Genomic DNA, 18,131 nt, shown 5'->3' on the forward strand with positions numbered 1-18,131 from the left:
ACATGATTTCCCACTCACAAAGCCATGTTGACTATCCTGAATCAGTCCTTGCCTTTCCAAATACATGTACATCCTGTCCCTCAGGATTCCCTCCAACAACTTGCCCACCACCGAGGTCAGGCTCACCGGTCTATAGTTCCCTGGCTTGTCTTTACCGCCCTTCTTAAACAGTGGCACCACGTTTGCCAACCTCCAGTCTTCTGTCACCTCAGCTGTGACTATCGATGATACAAATATCTCAGCAAGAGGCCCAGCAACCACTTCTCTAGCTTCCCACAGAGTTCTCGTGTACACCTGATCAGGTCCTGGGGATTTATCCACCTTTATGAGTTTCCAGACATCCAGCACTTCCTCCTCTGTAATCTGGACATTTTGCAAGATGTCACCATCTATTTCCCTACAGACTATATCTTCCATATCCTTTTCCACAGTAAATACTGATGCAAAATATTCATTTATTCTGTGGCTCCACACAAAAGCTGCTTTGCTGATCTTTGAGGGGCCCTATTCTCTCCCTAGTTACCCTTTTGTGGTTTTATTGAATAATTCCTAACCTGTATACTTTAACTAAACGATTCTTGCCTTCACCGTGGATCTTATGAAGGATCTCCCAGATTTTCTGTGGCATGAATGAAGTCTTTCAACCTTTCTTTCCCTGTTTAAACCAACTCTGCTTCAGCTTTTAATCTAACCAATTTTATAACTTTAATTCTTGGTATTGCGCTATCTCTGGGTCTGCAACCTTTGACTAATATCAGTTTTGTGGTTCTTTCCTTATGATGAAGATGTGTTACTTAATGAAAACTCAATTGCTCAAATTTCTTAAGAGGCAAATGAAAAGACATCGGAACATTTATTTTTAAACAAGGCATTACTTGGTAGTCACCTGCCTTGTGGGAATTGCTTCTTCACTGAAGGTCCTCTCTATGTGCTTGTCAAGTTGCAGTATCTACTTTGGATATTGTATGGAATAGTTGGTGACCAGCCTTGAAGGAAAGGAGCTGCACAGTTTAACTGTTTTGTCTCCAGCAAAGTCTTTGTAGATTCAGTGTGATATCTGGAGCTCTGGTCCAACTACTCCCATATGAGAAGCCTTTGACTATGTCCATTGTTGTTTCCCGACTGACTGCAATTTCATAGGTCCCCAGTAATGACTGTATGTGTTCAGCAGCACTCATCTTTGTGTGGCAGATCATTTACTGGGAGCAATATAAAGACCTGAAACCTTATCCTCCTGGCTATTATGTCTTGAGATTTTCAAAGCAAAACATTTGGTTTATATTAATTGAATCTCTCCAAAGGAAGTGAAAAATCTGTCTCTCATCACCAACTCCTCACCCCCCACCCCACCTAACCTAGTGTGTTGTTTGTATGTTTGTTTTGAATTATTTATAAGTGTAACCATTTCTACTTTCATATTACAACCAATGTGTGTTAACTAATTCAGCAATTTTGTGTTTATTAAAGGAACCTGGGTAATGGATCTTTTTATTTTAAGTCTAATACAGAGAAAATGTATGATTTGCTATATCAAGAACTGGTTAAATCAATTAAATTTATGCTGTGACCAGTGGAGTAATGGGATTAGAGAATGACTGACCATGCCCTCCTCTGCCTTGTTCTTGCCAAAGTGCCTTGTGATGCCTGCTTGCTATGACAGCAACGCTCATTCTGAGCTCTAAGTATTGTTTTTACTTCTCGCTTTTGTAGTCTGAATTGATGCATATTTTAAAGCTTCCCCTTACCACCAGGGATTTCAAGCTTTACTGATGGAATCTCTACTGTCCGTTGCCTCACTGCTGAACTCGAATTCAGGACTGGTCTCACAGATCTTTGCATTAGGACAGAGCCTGTATCCTCCTCAGATTTATTAATCCTCCTTCTATGAAAAGTAGTTAATCCTCCTGCAGCAGCATACCTCTCACTAGCTGTGAAATGATCTTGCCATTCCCTAGAGTATTCTGCTTTGTTGAGGATTGCTATGAGGATTACTTCTGTAACTTTTGCCAAAGTGCTGTATGAGCAGGTGACTTTAAACTGAGATGAAGATCTCACAGCGCTGCTAACCATGTGTTGTGTGAACAGTCAAATCAAATCCGAAACACTGCATAGCATATTGCAAGATGTAGCAGATCATCTGTGCTTCATGAACTGCTACTCATGCTGAGGGTTGCTGCCAACATTCTCTTTAAGTTAGGAAATCAGAGGAGATACTGTGTCATGTGTGGTAAAGGAGAACCAGTTCCTGGTCTCCAAGAGTCTCTTGTGTTTGACAAGTTATGATTTATTATATGTTAGACATTGAGGAATGCCAGATGTTGTGTCTCACTTCTTCAAGATCCAAAGCCATTCTTCCCATAAATTCATACGACACTATCACAGTGGGTAGTGTTAACAGCACTCTCAGTATTAACCCTTTCAGATCCATATAAACCAGATATCATTTTATTGTCAATATTTTTAGCTACCAACGGTCAGGATGCAAATCCAAATTACGCAACCATCTGCGCTGCCCAACTTCTCACCATTAGAGATTTCTGTGTCTTTGTCAGAAAACTTGAAGGTTGCTAACATTTTGGTATTGGTATCTACACTCCACCAATATATAAAATATTCAGATTTAAGAATGGAATATCTGTGGAATTGTTCTTTATCAATCATTATGATTTTGTTAGAAGTTGAGAGATACCTCCTTTACAAGCAGACACTGATTTTCTGTAGCACTTCCAGAAAACAGCTATGGAGAACTGTCTGACCTAACCTTTTTGAATTTCAGCTTGAACATATATAACTTATACTTCTCACACATCTGATGTGAAATCCCTAACGGAAGTGATTTCTCACCATTTGGTTTCCAGTGCTTTGACAATCAGATAACCGAACTGTCATCTGAATCATGACACCACTTTCTGGGTAATCTTTCTACAAGAATTTTGACTTGATGGAGTAGTAGGATCCTTGATTAGCCACTAGGAGGAGCTGAGAGGATGTTTGGAGAAAGTTCTGCAATTTGAATGCAATTTTGACAATTGTCAGAAACTGCAACGACTTTTTTTTCTTTTACCAAGCAATTATTCTTCATGTGCTTTGCTTTGATCAGAATGATATGAATCATGTCATTACTGATTCGTTATAAGCTAGCATATCAACCTCCACTGATAATTCAGAGTGTTATTTGCCTGACAATGAATATTAGGGAAAAGAATGGGCAACATATGGTAACAATATAATATGCATCTGACTTTTTACATAAGCAGTGGATGGTGCAATTCATTGAGAAAACAATTCTGTGAATGCAATGGTCATCAAAACACAGCATGGATCATTGGGATGTACTATATTAATAGTCAATGATATGCATCATCTATTGTATGAACATATCCAGATACAGTGTGCAAGTATTTCATGCTTCACAATGCATCCAGAGATGGACAAACATGAATGAATGCCAATAATGTTCTCCTTTGGTACAACATGGAGAAAATAGCTGTCATCAATATCAGAGAAACAAGCACTGCAGAATTACCGATACTCTTATCAGTCCTCCTTCCACAGCCATTAGTGGCTCCTGGCATTCAAGATTTGCACATAATTACATGTCACTCATAAATGCCTTCCAAGAATGCCAGGCTTACACACTGTCACATAATACAGTTATTCAGCTGTGGTAGGCAATGCAGACAAACATTGCAAAATAATCACAGGCATTCTGTAATTTCGCTCCCAGGTCAAGGTAATCCTAAACTACCAACGGCAGCATAAAAGGCAACACAGACAGCTGCATCTCCTGAGTCCTAACAGAAGGTTTTCCAAATCTAAGCATTGGCTGTAACAGCCCATGCCATCTGACATCACTGATAATGATGCCGATGACGATATGTTCCTGCCATACACTTTGTCAAATTCAGCAACTCAATACAGTTTCCCCAACTACAATCTATGAACTCTAGAAGAAAATTATTCAAAATAACCTTACGTGCAAGTTGGATGTCTTGTCTTTTAACTAACATTGGCGATGGATCTATCTTGCAGGAAATGTATAGTCTTTGGTGAGTGACAAAAGAGAGTATATTGAGAGGGCCTGAATTGTGCTTCAAATTAGATGAAATGGCAGTTTGATGTTAAAATGATATCAATTTGGATATTTTCAGGGGGTGCATAGAAAACACAAGTGAGGTCTCCTTCCCAATATGGGGTGTCACATGGACCATCCCAAAAGCAACCAGAGACACCAGAGGCTCCACTGAAAGGTCTTTGGTTTTAGATCACTGCATTATCATCATTGAGGGTGGTGCTCTGGGATCCATAGGTAAAAACAATGACTGCAGATGCTGGAAACCAGATTCTGGATCAGTGGTGCTGGAAGAGCACAGCAATTCAGGCAGCATCCGACGAGCAGCAAAATTGACATTTCGGGCAAAAGCCCTTCATCAGGATCCATAGTTTGGGGAAGTGGCCTGGGGTCTGACAGTACAGTGATGATACTACAGGAACTGTAGTTTTTTGAAGTAAGTTTCAGTGTCTGACATCACAGAGTAAATTCCCGAATCTGAGGAACAGTGGAGAGGGAGGTTCTGGTAACCATGGGAAAGTCCTGGATTCTCGGCTAAATGTTACATTCTTCATCAGAAATGACAAGCAGAAATAACTTCTCATATCTTCATGTGAGCTTAACTGTTTGCTCAATATTTTCCAAATTAAACACCTATTTTAAGTCACAACTTTGCTACTTTCAGATTTTGCAGTAATTTCTTCCCCCCATGGATTTAGTCATTACAAGAAGCAGCTCTGAGTCTGCTACAAATTGAAATTAGAAATTAATTAAGCACTTGAAAAAACAGGGTTGATTGTCTACTTATTTGTTGTATATTTGTATGTTAATAATTTGAAAAGCCAGTTTGATTGGCCAGGGGCTGTAATCTTTTAAGCCAGGAATAAAGGTGAATGGGCAGACAGTTGGAAATCTCTACATCAAATTGTTAGTGTACTTTGTACAAAGGAAGAGCCAATAGACCCAAGTCCAAGCCCCACCTACTCCAAAGGGGTATACTAACAGAACAGTTTGTTTAGAAAATATCTATACCTGAGTTAGTACTTAGAAGTGGCTTCCCCTCCTTTAAATTCTACAGTGGCCTGCTGGTCCCTGCTCTCCTCTGAAGTCTCCAGTTGCTAATGATAAAAGACCAAGCAAATTAAGCTGACTGGGAATGGCACCAAACATTTGAAATTTGGTATTGACACAAATAATAGCATAATGTTATTCCAGTTCAGCTTTTAGAGGAATAGAAAGGCAGGGAACTGGATTGGACTTAGTTAGATTTTATTTTTGGGCACAAGATATGTCTATAATTTATCTTTTTTTTTGTCAGAGAGTGCACATGATTAAACATATCAGAAGTATAATGACTGTCATTTTGTCAGTACTCCCTTTAATGAGTGAGGTCAATTCTACATAAAGCTAGAAGGTTTAACACCCATTGAGGACCTATTTTGTAACTGGACTGCAATTGAGCAAGTGCTGTGGCATGCTAGAGTCAGTTTCTCAGGCTTAAAGCAGTGAAATTAATCATTTTATATTCACTCTTTTTCCATTTCAATAATGACAACCAATTAACTGTTACAAAATCCAAGACTGAGAAAACATAATACTTAGGGAATAAAATTGTGATGTTTTCTGATTGACTGATTTAAACCATGAGGAAAAAAAATAATTTTACTTTAAAAGTTTAAGAATAAATGTTTCATTATTTCCAGAGTGTTCTCTTCATTGCCAAACCTGAAGATATTAGATGGAATTCCTAAGTTGCTAGTTGACTGTGCACCAGTGGACCGTCTTGTAATCTCCAGAACATGCACTATTTCCTAACTATTAATGAAGAGCTGCTTTTACAAGACAGTTTCATAAATCACTTTGAACCATTTTTAATCATGGTTAAATAACTTAGAAGTAATGAGTGTTGAATATTTATTACATGTTACTTTTTAATTTAATTATTCTGAAAATGTTTTAAATTGTTTAAAAAGTGCTGATGAATTACATTGGTGCATAAATATGTTCACAGAATAATGCTTTACAGATGTGTAATAAACAAATCCAATTCAATTTTACATATGATTTTGTCTAAAAAGTCTTTGAAAATGCTTGTCACAGATTACAAGATAGTTGTGACATTCCAAGCATCATAATCCAGAAAGAACCTCAAATCCCTCCAATACAGTGTCAAATTGGTTCTCAGGAGATTCCAGGTCATTTGACACTACTGTGGAATTAGGCAAAGGTGAGGACTGCAGATGCTGGAAAGCCCTGCCTGATGAAAGGTTTTTGCCCAAAACGTCAATTTTCCTACTCCTTGGATGCTGCCTGACCTGCTATGCTTTTCCAACACCACTCTAATCTAAACTACTGTGGAACTGTCCTTGGTGATCAGATTTATATACAGCACCTGCCCAGAGCATTCAATCCAATCATGACTTCCTCTGAAGGTTGTGCAGTTCATATAATTTACTTGTTTTGTTAATTGTATTCTGCATTGATTAAATATGTAGCATCATTAAACAGGTGATAGTAATAGATATTTTATTGGACTAGTCATCCTGATATCTCAACCAACAACATAATAATGTCATTCCAAATCCACTACCTATTTGAGATGTTGAATTTGGGTTAAAATAATTGAAAATTCCAATGTTATTCTTTGGCCACCTGTGGATGGGAAATAACTATAGTACCAGCCTTGACAGCAATTCAGAGTGAATTGTGAAGCCCATTTAGACTTCCACATTTCTCTCAACTTGAGTCCTAACATTTTTAGCAACATTTATTGAAGAGACATAATTTTCCTGTTTCTTATGTAAACTTACCAGTACAGTATTAATACAAAATTAAATCAATCCATTTTCTCCCCAGATAATTTGCCCGAAGTTTGGTACTTTTTGAGCTTTCTCTTCTGATTCCATTAATATAAAAGCAATAAAATTTGAATAATGCTGTATTGCTGTTTGACTTACGAGCAATACATATTGTTATAATCTCAGCTGATGGTTGTACGTCAAGCAGATATAAATATATGAAATAGGAGCAGAAGTAGACCATTTGACCACTTTAGCCTGCTTCACCATTCAATAAGGCAATGGTTGATATATTTGTATTCTGAATTCTATACTCCCATTTACCCATGATAATCTTCTCTTGCATAAAAGGAATCTATTCATCCCTGTCCTAAATAACATTCAATGACCCTACTTTCACTGCATTCTGAAGAATAGTTTCAAAGATGCACAGCCCTATGAAAAAAAATTCTCTTCATCTCTGTCCTAAAAGGAAAAATCCTAATTTTAGAAGTGTCCCCTCGTACTGATGCACCTACAAGAGGAAAAATCCTTTCCACATTCACCTTGTCAAGGCCCCATACATCAATCAAGTGTATGTATCACTTTTCTAAATTCCAATGGAAACAAGTCTAGTTTGCCTAAACTATCCTCATTAGAAAACCCACTCACTCCAGAAAATAATTCAATACGTCTTTTCTGAACCATTTGCTGAACATTTATCTCCTTCCTTAAATAAGGGGACCTTGAATGCACACCTGATTTGGAGATGCCAGTGTTGGACTGGGGTGTACAAAGTTAAAAATCACACAACACCAGGTTATAGTAGAACAGGTTCATTTGGAAGCACTAGCTTTCGGAGCGCTGCTCCTTCACCAGGCGATTATGGAGAATAAGATTGTAAGACACAGAATTTATAGCAAAAGTTTACAGTGTGATGTAACTGAAATTATATGTTGAAAAAGACCTGGATTGTTTGTTAAGTCTCTCATCTTTTAGAATGACCATGTTGGTTTCAGATCTTTTATGTGTAAATCACAAAACCATTCTCAAGTGCACTTTAACAATTGGTGTCATCTTGGCCCAGGTAAGGTATTGAAGGTGTTAACTCCCTGTGAGGCAGTCTGTGTCACAATGGTCAGGCTGATTCTTATCTAAAAAATGGATTTACAGGATTCATGCAGTTTTTGAGCAAAATAAAATGTAATTCTGCAAGTACAAATTCACGCCACAAACTTATATGTGTATGGGTGCATGTGGGGGTGTGGGAATTATGAGTGTCTGTGAGAAAGTGTGTGTACGTGTGTGCGTACACACTGTCTCATAGACACTCATAACCCCCCACCCCGCACACCACAGACACACACACCAACACTCGGTATATCAGAGAGACGGGGACCAGGATCTTTCATTGAATTTCAGATATATTTGATCAAATATACATAGTCAGATTTAGTAGTATCAGGCATCCATTCAGTCAAAGAACGCAGGTGAGAAGCAAAGAAAAACAGATTAACTGAAAATGTATTTAATTTCTGCTTTTATTTTGATCCTGTTTGTTCTATAAATAGTCCATTACTTGACACAGCAAGCTTAAACTTATCTTGCTAACAACAGATACTCTGAAATTTACTGCAGAAATGAGAATAAATGATGTGCCATACTGTGTCCATATTTTGATCCATAATGATTAATATCATTTAAATTAAAGAAACATTTCCACAACAAAATTACATTTATCTAATTTTGTTTGTTGATTGTAATAGTAATGAAAAGGGCACAAAACTTCTTTCCGAAAAGAAAAATATGATATTTGGTATTCATAATAACATTGCTCTGCTGCATAACTATGAATGGATAACGGTTACCTTTTTGCCAATTGACTTAGACAACATTCAGGCTTCATATGATAAGTGACAAGTAATATTAACACCACAAAAGTGCTAAGCAACGAATCTAACCATCTCCCTTAATATTGAATGGCATTACTAACTCTGAATATCGATTATCAACCTCACAGGAACCTTACCATTGACTACAAACTTAACTTTACCAGCCTTTGACAAAGTATGGTGACAAGAGCAGGTTAAAGGCTGAAAATTTTGCAATAACATATTCATACAGCCTATAATCTATAAGGAGTGTGATGGAATATTCTCCACTAGCCTGGAGGAGTACAGCTCCAAATGCACCAAAAATGCATGACACCGTCTAGCTCAAAGCAACCCATCTGATTGCCACCACACACATTATACTTTGAAAATCTGAGTGATTGGTATCTTTATAACCAGTGGTAAAAACAGTATTTCCAGATAGTAATGGATTAATGACTAATATTTTAAGATCTTTTTTCACGCATGACATTATTACTAATAGCTCTGCATAGAATGTACATGGCAATTGGGGGCTTGGTCACAGTTTGGTCTGTAGTTTATGAAGTGCAATGGGCATAAGAATAAGGGGGTATAGGTAGACCGGGGGGCTACTGAGGGACTATGATGAGTGGATGAAGGGGCATACATTGGGATTGGGTGGGGGGGGGTATAGGTGAGAACATTTGAACTTACCTTTCAAACCGTTTCAATATCCAGACTATGGTTCACAATATCTTGAAGGTTCAGTGATTCAGAACTCCTTGAAAACCTGGTCTGTGGAGGACTAGGACTCTTAAGTGGAGCCAGGCAGGATGGGGGTACTGATTTGCAATCTACAATAACCACATCTTCATACAATTTTGACATAAATTGAGTGCACTGGGAATAGGGGTTGGCATACTGAAATCGGTCCCGTCTGTCTTTGGAAATCATTGAGATTCCATGGAAGTCCAACTTGAAATCGCTATTTCCTAGTTTAACTTATCTCCTTTGCTCCTTTTGACCTAGATTTCCCAAGAGACTACTTAATATTATAATAAAAGCTTTCTTTACAGCCATCTGATCATTTCTGTGTAGATTCCAGTTATCAAATGGCTTACTTGTCCAGATGTTCAGAACACTTCCTGTGTAAAATAACTTCATGCCAAAACAAAGTAAATGGCCACTTACAGCTTTGAGGTCCAACTGCATGGAGTCTTCTGGACCAAAGGTTCCAACACATTGCTTGCTAAAAAAGTTTAATATTTTCAGGAAAACAGGCCTTATCTTTGAACAATAAAACGTGAAAAATAACTCCACTAAGGTTATTCATAGTATAGGAGCTACATAATATTTTTAGGGGAAATAACGGCTTTCGATTTTTTTCAGCCTTTATATGGGAAATAACTAACATCAAAAATTTAGCAATTTTAATTAAACATAGTTCATTTGAGAAACAGATTATTAATTCACTATTGCTTCTTATAAAATGGTAGATTCAGAAGAATCTTTCATGTTTATGATTTTTCCAAGATTTCTTCTAACCACGTCCCATCTTATGTTTTGTGAATATCTCTGTGTGCTTATTCCAGCTCCTCCTTCTGTCTCAGGGAGAATCTCCTCAACCCTATATAAAAATACACAGTTCAGATAAAGGAAAACACATTTTTGGCTTAGTTATGAATATGAGAAATCATGAAACATAATTTTCTAGATACCCAATATACCACTTGTCATCATCAAAACCCAGAGATCTTCCTGGAACTCCTGAGCGGATCTTCAGAAATGATGGCATTCGTTGCTCTAGAAGCAGTATGGTGGCTGCAATCTGGGAAGGAACAATAATAAGTAGTAACCATGAAAGCACAATCTGTTGTAAATTAATCCAAATGTTTGGTCAAGATATTTATACATACACAGGCACAGAGACTGGAAAAATATACTTATCATTAACCTCGCAGAAAATATGAGCTAGTTTTTCTCCTACTGCTTAAATAATTGGATTGAGTATGCCAAGTTACTGCAGTCTTGAAGAAAATTGATTCATCATATCATGCTATATCGCCACAAAATGATTGTGCCAAATACAAAAATAGTATATTCCATAAATAAGTGATGCCATGTTTCAGTATGAATTATATTGCCTCACTCCTGATCATAATGTCTGCCTGTCCTTTATTTAATTTGTTGTGGCTAACAAGCTACATTAAAAGAAAGCAAAGTTTACCTGTACTTTCCATAGCTCCTCTGTCTCTGGTGCAATTCTCCAGTATGTGTCATCCATCATTGCAATCAACAAATTTAACAGCAGGAGATATACAAACAGCATATACATGACATAAGCAATATAGATATTGTTGGGAGTCGGCTTGTTATAAGGAAGAGGAATATCCATCAATCCCATCATCAACTCAAACGTGGTGCGCAATGTCATTGAAAAATCCCTAAAATACGGATAATCTGCCAAATTCAGAGTCTGAAACATAAGGTAAAATGCTAGAGGAAAGAAATGAAATACAAGGTCATTTCAGAAAACATAGACTTTATCAATTAAAACTTCCACAATCACTACAGTATCCTAAATGTTATTTTACTTATTCTTTTATTACAATTTATTGATTTGCAGTAAGACCAAGATCAACAATATTTAAAACTAGTTACGTATGTACCTAAAGTCAAAGTATTGATGTTAGTAACTAACACCACATCATTACATTTTAACATTTTGAGCAAAGATTACAGAGAAAAAAAAAGTGGCAACTTAAAATTAAACAATGAAGAATGGTTTGATACCAAAACTGGTTGAGGAGAGCAAGTATTTCTCCCAGCTAACAATATGGCAGTTAGACCATTATAATGAGCAAGCACTGGTGATGCACATCTAGACCTGCAATTAAAATTACTGTTCTTTTTTAAAAACAGAGGTTTGATGTAGGGAGGAGCACACATTCTCCTATTCTAAATTACTTCTTTATCAGCAGCAAGAGTTTAACTTATAAAATTAGACCAAAACATTTTCCAGCTGCCATTCTATTTTTGTTAGAAAAAGAGTTACAAATGGATATTTATTCAGATGAAACACATACCAAAGGTAAATCCAATGATACAGATAAATACAAGACAGCACCAATGCATAAAATCTCCAAATATTAGCTGTAAGGAAATGAGATACACAAGTATGATATTTGGGTACAATTGCTATTTCTCTCAGCATCTAAGTTTAAATGAGTTTAAATCATTAATGATAAAGAATGCAAAAATAAATGATAAATATGTAACTTGATATTCTAAATGAATTGCTTTATCACCAAAAAAGGGCATATTTACCTATTCTCATTAACAATGAAAATATTAGGTAAACAAATCTACAAGAACATTAAAGTACACCAACGCAATATCCAGAATGGAATTCTTAGATTTCACTACATACCCTTAGAAATATATTGTTTCAACAATAAGTTTGTTAATTGTAGTTTTTTGATACTTTTCCAGTAGACAAAAATAACATCTGATCTTTGCCTAAATTTGAAACATTTCAAAATCTTATGACATCTATGGAATTAATTTTAGTACTGGTGATAAAAGGAACATTACTCCACAACCAGTGATTTGTGCTTCAAATTGACAGACATGTTTCTGTCTCCATGTTTCTTATTGACCCCCATTCCTCATCTTGCCCCAAAGAAATGGTGGTCAAGCATGATTTTGAGGACTCAAAAAACCAATTAAATGAAAATATCCTTTGAAGACATTTTCCAGTTTCCTTCATTAGAGGCTGCCATGTACTTATTTCAGTACCATAATATCTTTAGGTATTTTGTCACATCATGCAAAATGGCCTCTGACCTCTGCAGAACAAGATGTCAGTTGAGTTTTTATTGTCTCTTATTTGCATTAGATAAGATTAAATGAATGAATTTCCAAAAATTGATTCCTACCTCTTGGTACCATGTTTCAAGTGGCCCATGACATGAGAAAAATTGCAAGGAAAATAAAAAATGATTGCTTCAATCAATTTTCTAGTTAACGTTTTTAGAGGAGGGATTTCATGATAAATTAAAGGAAAAATTCATTTCAAGGAATAATAGTGTATTAAATAATCGCTGTCAGCTTGCTTCCATTCATATAATTTATCTTTCAAGAACTACATAGTTGTGGATTCAAGCCAAACTACTGTATTTGCTAATAAGGGCATGTGACATTCTCTAATGTGCTGACTTTTGGATCAGTTATTAATCCAAGACAATTTATCTCTTAACTTGAATGAATTGTTATTAAACTGCTTTTAGGTGAATGTAAAAGAAATCCCCTAGCCCTATTTCAAAGAAGGGCAAAGAAGCTATCTCTGGTGTCCTATTCAACTTTAGTCCCTTAATGATTAAAAAAGCAGATTATCTGGTCCTTACTACATTGCTGTTTGTAGGATTTCTGCATAAATTAGCTGCCATATTTCTTATATCACAACAGTGACCACACTTCAACCACATTAAGATTGCTGGCAAGTGTTTTAGTACACAGTGGAGTTGTGAAAATTGTTACAGAAATGCAAGTTCTTTTTATAAAACTGTATCTATCTTTAACTATTGGATAGTGTAGACTTTGAACCAGTAAGAATAAGTTACAATAACATTAAATTTAATATCAAATGAAGTAAAGAACAAAACAATGGAAGAGAAAGAAAGAATGGATTAAGGAGACATGACAGATAAAATGTAAATATAAACATCTGTAATTAAAATTTAGTGAATGAGAGTCCACACTTGTAATAATTAAGTTGCAATGCCAAAGAGGTTGGTCAGCTAAAATTAAGATTTATTACACCATTTAAAGGGTATTTAGGCTTAAATAGACAAACCCCTACTTTCAGGCAAATTTAGTTTATAACTATTACTGAGGTGGTGGAATGACACACTATTTAATTTGTATTAATGGAATGTTAAACATGGAGATACTGTTTTTGAGAATCTAATAATAAAGTGACACATCTTAGTTAGTTTTTACCCTTTAAAACATTTACTTTCTCTCGCCTGAAGTTGTTATGTGCTTTGAATATCAATAATGATGAGGGTTGTTAATGTTACCATAATTTTGACCACAAACTCTGGCCTATTATGTTATAGCTCTTGGCCGACTTTACTAAATGACTTCAGCCTGTTTTCTTACCTTTTGTATTATAATAGAAAATTTCCCAAATGTTTTAAAACCTCTGGCAAAATAGATGGTGTTGCACCACCCGATGATCAAAGCAAAGGAGATTGGAACTGCTTCTCCAGCATCAGCATGGATTCTCATAATGACTGCCACAGCAATTAAAAGGGAGTAACAGACCCTGGAGCAATAGAAAGGTGCATCATGATCAACCATAAAGTTAAACTTGGAGTGAGTAATTTTAATATTTTATATAGATATAATTTTGCAAAAATTAGTTATAGTCTTCCCACATCTTCTTCCAAAAATATAACATTTATGTGCTGGAGCAACAAAAGAAATCATGAAAAATCATGACACATTATATAAATATATATCTATTCAACATTATATGCATTCTCTCTTGGCTCATTAGTGTTGCTCTTCACTGAATACATGTCATGGATACAACATCACTCCCAGTGCAGTAGAAGGAAGTCCTGCACTGTGGAGGCATCGTCTTTCAGTGAAACATTAAAATTATATCCCATCTGCTCTCTCAAGTGGACAACCAGGAGGAAGTAATTTCTAAAGTCCTTGCCAACACTTACCCATGAATCAACAACACTAAAATAGCTCAATTGATTACTAAACTATTTTGTCGCTCTGCTCTTTATGGTGCCTTTCTTGCAAATTGGTTTCTGTGCTTGCCTGCATTGCAGCAAAGCTAATGTAATTGAGACAAAGCTAATGTAATTGAGACAAAGCTAATGTAATTGACATGATTTAAGCCCACTGATTAGCAAACAGTGGGAAACCTGAAAGGCAAATTAAGCCAGATTAAGTGCTTATCTGGCCAACCTTCCCCAAGAGTTAGGATCCTGAGTAAATGGTGGTTACTGCAGGTAACGCACACAGAGAGGGACCTAGAATCACTGAGGGACACAGGGTACAAGGTGAGTAAGGACAGGATGACAGTCATGGGTGAGATGGCTGTAGGGGTAGCATCTAGGTAGTTTGGAGATAAAGTGAGGAGCATAGTTTTCGATGTCCACAACACTGCTCACCCAGGTTCCCCAATTGGGCATTAATTGCTTCTTGCAAAATGGACCTACTGTCTTTTCGAGGTTGAGGGAAATTGTGGGTCTCTCATGTAAATCACAAGGCACTACCAAATTCTGGTGGGCTCAGGCATAACTGACATAATAAGGAGTCTAAATGTCAACCCGCTATAAGCTTATTCATGCCGAGAGACTAATGAGTGGTCTTTTCCACAATTAAGTGGACTGATTGCCAAGTTTATTGCCATAACATGCTGTTTTAAGGCCAGTTCTGCACCTCTAAAATAATTAACCAGCTGTGACATGCCTTGAAATTTGTTGAAGCTAAAAAGTTGTTATATAAATGCAAGCTATTTTTTCTTGCTATTCAAACTTATTTAATGTCTGATCGCTGACTACCTATAGGGGATTCAAATAAAACTTGATCAGTCATGCAGTAGTCAGCAAAATACTTTAATCTGTTAACAATTCAACTTTCACTATTTTAAAATTGACTAAAGCCATATGTAAGGTAAGAATTAAGTGGTATACTAGGTTAACAAGATATTTAGTTGTTTCTGGGTTTAAAGCCAGTTATGACAGTCGAGTTATAGACAATCTCAATTTAGTTGTAATTTGAAATGTATACATTCCATACAATTACAAATATGTGACACCTGCCTGTATTTCAAATGATTTTGAATGGCTTTGAAAAGGCCTGAGCTTGTGAGCCAGTAATCAAAATTTACCGTTCTTTTCTGTTCCTATACTGGGAATATATCTCAAATCAGAGGGGCTTCTGAAGAAGGTAGAAACACACTGCTGGGACAAAAAGCAATGTATGTGCAAAGTTAGAATCAAGGGATTTGTTAGGACAGGGTAAAGGGTTCACCATTATTGATCTCCAAATCTGATCTCCAAATATCCAAATTGCTAACATCCATCAATTTCATGGAAGACTCAAACAATTTATGCACAAAATATAGTAAAGAAAAATATACACTACACTTTTAAATTATATGAAGATAATGAAAGTAAAGAACAAGAAAAAGTCATTTGGCCCAAAAAAGCATGAGTACTTGATATTTTCAGCCTTTAAATTCCAAAATCCCTGAAGTTAGTTTCTCACAGTGTTACCTAATGGATTATTCTGAATATTTACTTTCTTTTAAATGAAGACATTCCCTCTAATATCTTAGAATGATTTCCTTTTCACTAATTTGTTCTCAGATCCTCTGAACTTACTATATTACCTTATTGTAAAGTAGGATTCTTGATTAAATTTATCAAAGGCAATTTATTATTATGTTACAGTATGTATAACGCTGTAAGCATAATTAATCATTTTTAAGTGATGGCAATGTTTTAATGCTTTCCTCCTTGCTCAAGCTACTAAAGTTGGAATGATCCTTGTCCAATTATTCTGCAAACTTCCAAAGTATTCTGTACTAAGTAGTTATTAGGCTTCAGTCAGAACTAAAGAACATTGGAACACATCATTTATTGCAATGCAACAGAGAGGTTTTATTCCATAGCTGTGCACTCTTTACAAGTTCAATAAAAGTCTGAACAAACCTCTAAACCTGGCTAATGACTATCCAGTGTGACTCACCAGTGCTCACATGACTCAATTCTTAAAAGGATTCTGTCCCAACATAATATATACAATTACAATACATAACAACCACTATTCCATAGCATGCTAAACAGAGCTGCACACAAGATTTGTCAGACTTTAATCAATTGCTGAACCCAGTCTGACAACACTGGGATTTTCTGGCTGGAAAATTGACCAACAACAATGCACACCCAATGATTAAGAGCTGAGGCACACAAAGAAATTAGGCCCTGGGTCTCAGTTACAGAAGCTAATAAATCAATTCTGTATGCTGTTGCAGCTAGCTGGTCAAGTTCAATTTTCTCAGATAATCGATCATCCAGCAAAATCAAAGACCCCACCCACCCCAATTATACTCTGTTCTACCCTCTTCCGTCAGGCAGGAGATACAAAGGTTTGAGTAAATGTATGAACAGATTCAAGTACAGCTTCTTCTGTGCTGTCATCAGACTTTTACATTGACCTCTCAAAAGTTAATTTTGGTCTCTCTCTGTGGCTGTGATACTGGATTCTGCACTCTGCTCTGTTACCCTGGTGCACTTTGTATGGTACGATCTGCCTGTATAGCAAGCAAAATAATACTTTTCACTGTATTACAGTACAAAAATCAAGCATTGATCCAACCTACAGCAAATAAGATATGGAGGAAAATGAGAAGAACTTCTCACAGAATTTCTGTGGAACTACCAGATAAAAAATACTTGCTTCTCTTGTTACCACATTAAGTCAAATCAACAAATTAAAATTTCATCTGTTCTTCATTTGAATCTCTTTAATGATCGTTGATTAGACAGATGTAGATTTTGTAAAACTGACTGAAGTCTAAATTTTGCCAAATTCTTAAATGGGGTCCAAACATCAGCATTCAGCTCCTGATTTGCATGCTTAATGTGTCGTACATTTGTGTTAGGTAGTCTGGGCAGTTGGACACCAGAACATTAGCAATTATTATTTTTTGACATGCATTCCAATAGATTGCTACAAACAAGAAGGGTGAAAATGAATGATCATGTACTTACAGTAGTAGTGGGAAAGGTCCTCCAATTGATGTATTTCCAAAGTAATTTTTTGGACCAATCTTGTATAAATACAGTATCTAAAACAAAGGTAATAGTTACATGATACAATATACATGTTTTTGTAACTACTGGAGGTAATGCACAAGTTCCTACTTCTGGTTTATAACTGAGTTCAATAATGTTTCTCAGCTTACCTCACTGATGAGTATTACCAGTGCTCCTACGATAGTTATTAGCTCACCCAGGAGTCTCAAGTAGTCTTCCTTTGTTTGATAGGATTCCTAAAATGTTTACTTTGTTAAATAAATCATTGTAGCATATGCAAATAATTATTCTTAATAGCATAATATACAAATATCAATGAACCGCTACTGGAAGTGACAAACAGGCACTATAAAAACACTATGTGAAAATGTCCATTATAAGTAACAATTCACTTGCGTCATATAAACTGCTACTTATTGACTAATTATTAATTGACAAATTAGCAATGGAGCTACAGTGTTTGGCTTTATGTAAAAATATTGTATAAGAACATTATTTAGAAATACAATCAATGTAGTTAGCACAATATTTAACTACATAACTCTTCCACTTTTGGTTGACACTGTTAAGACTTCTTAAGAGCTAATCTGGAGTTAATTTG

General features: G+C 36.0%; 1 protein-coding gene across 1 annotated transcript in view; it reads right to left on the reverse strand.

Moving 5' to 3' along the window:
* Positions 1-8,367: 8,367 nt before the first annotated feature.
* LOC122555902 (transient receptor potential cation channel subfamily V member 6-like) overlaps positions 8,368-18,131 on the reverse strand; it is a 36,245-nt gene continuing 26,481 nt past the window's right edge. Inside the window, exons 10-16 of the mRNA XM_043702167.1 lie at positions 17,680-17,766; positions 17,486-17,562; positions 13,845-14,010; positions 11,768-11,834; positions 10,909-11,177; positions 10,400-10,509; positions 8,368-10,308 (exon numbers count right to left, since the gene is read on the reverse strand). Of these exons, the coding sequence (XP_043558102.1) occupies positions 10,164-10,308; positions 10,400-10,509; positions 10,909-11,177; positions 11,768-11,834; positions 13,845-14,010; positions 17,486-17,562; positions 17,680-17,766 (921 nt within the window). The 3' untranslated portion in view covers positions 8,368-10,163. The remainder of the gene's footprint in view (positions 10,309-10,399; positions 10,510-10,908; positions 11,178-11,767; positions 11,835-13,844; positions 14,011-17,485; positions 17,563-17,679; positions 17,767-18,131) is intronic.

Source organism: Chiloscyllium plagiosum, chromosome 13 (genome assembly GCF_004010195.1).
Source record: "Chiloscyllium plagiosum isolate BGI_BamShark_2017 chromosome 13, ASM401019v2, whole genome shotgun sequence".
NCBI lineage: Eukaryota > Metazoa > Chordata > Chondrichthyes > Orectolobiformes > Hemiscylliidae > Chiloscyllium > Chiloscyllium plagiosum.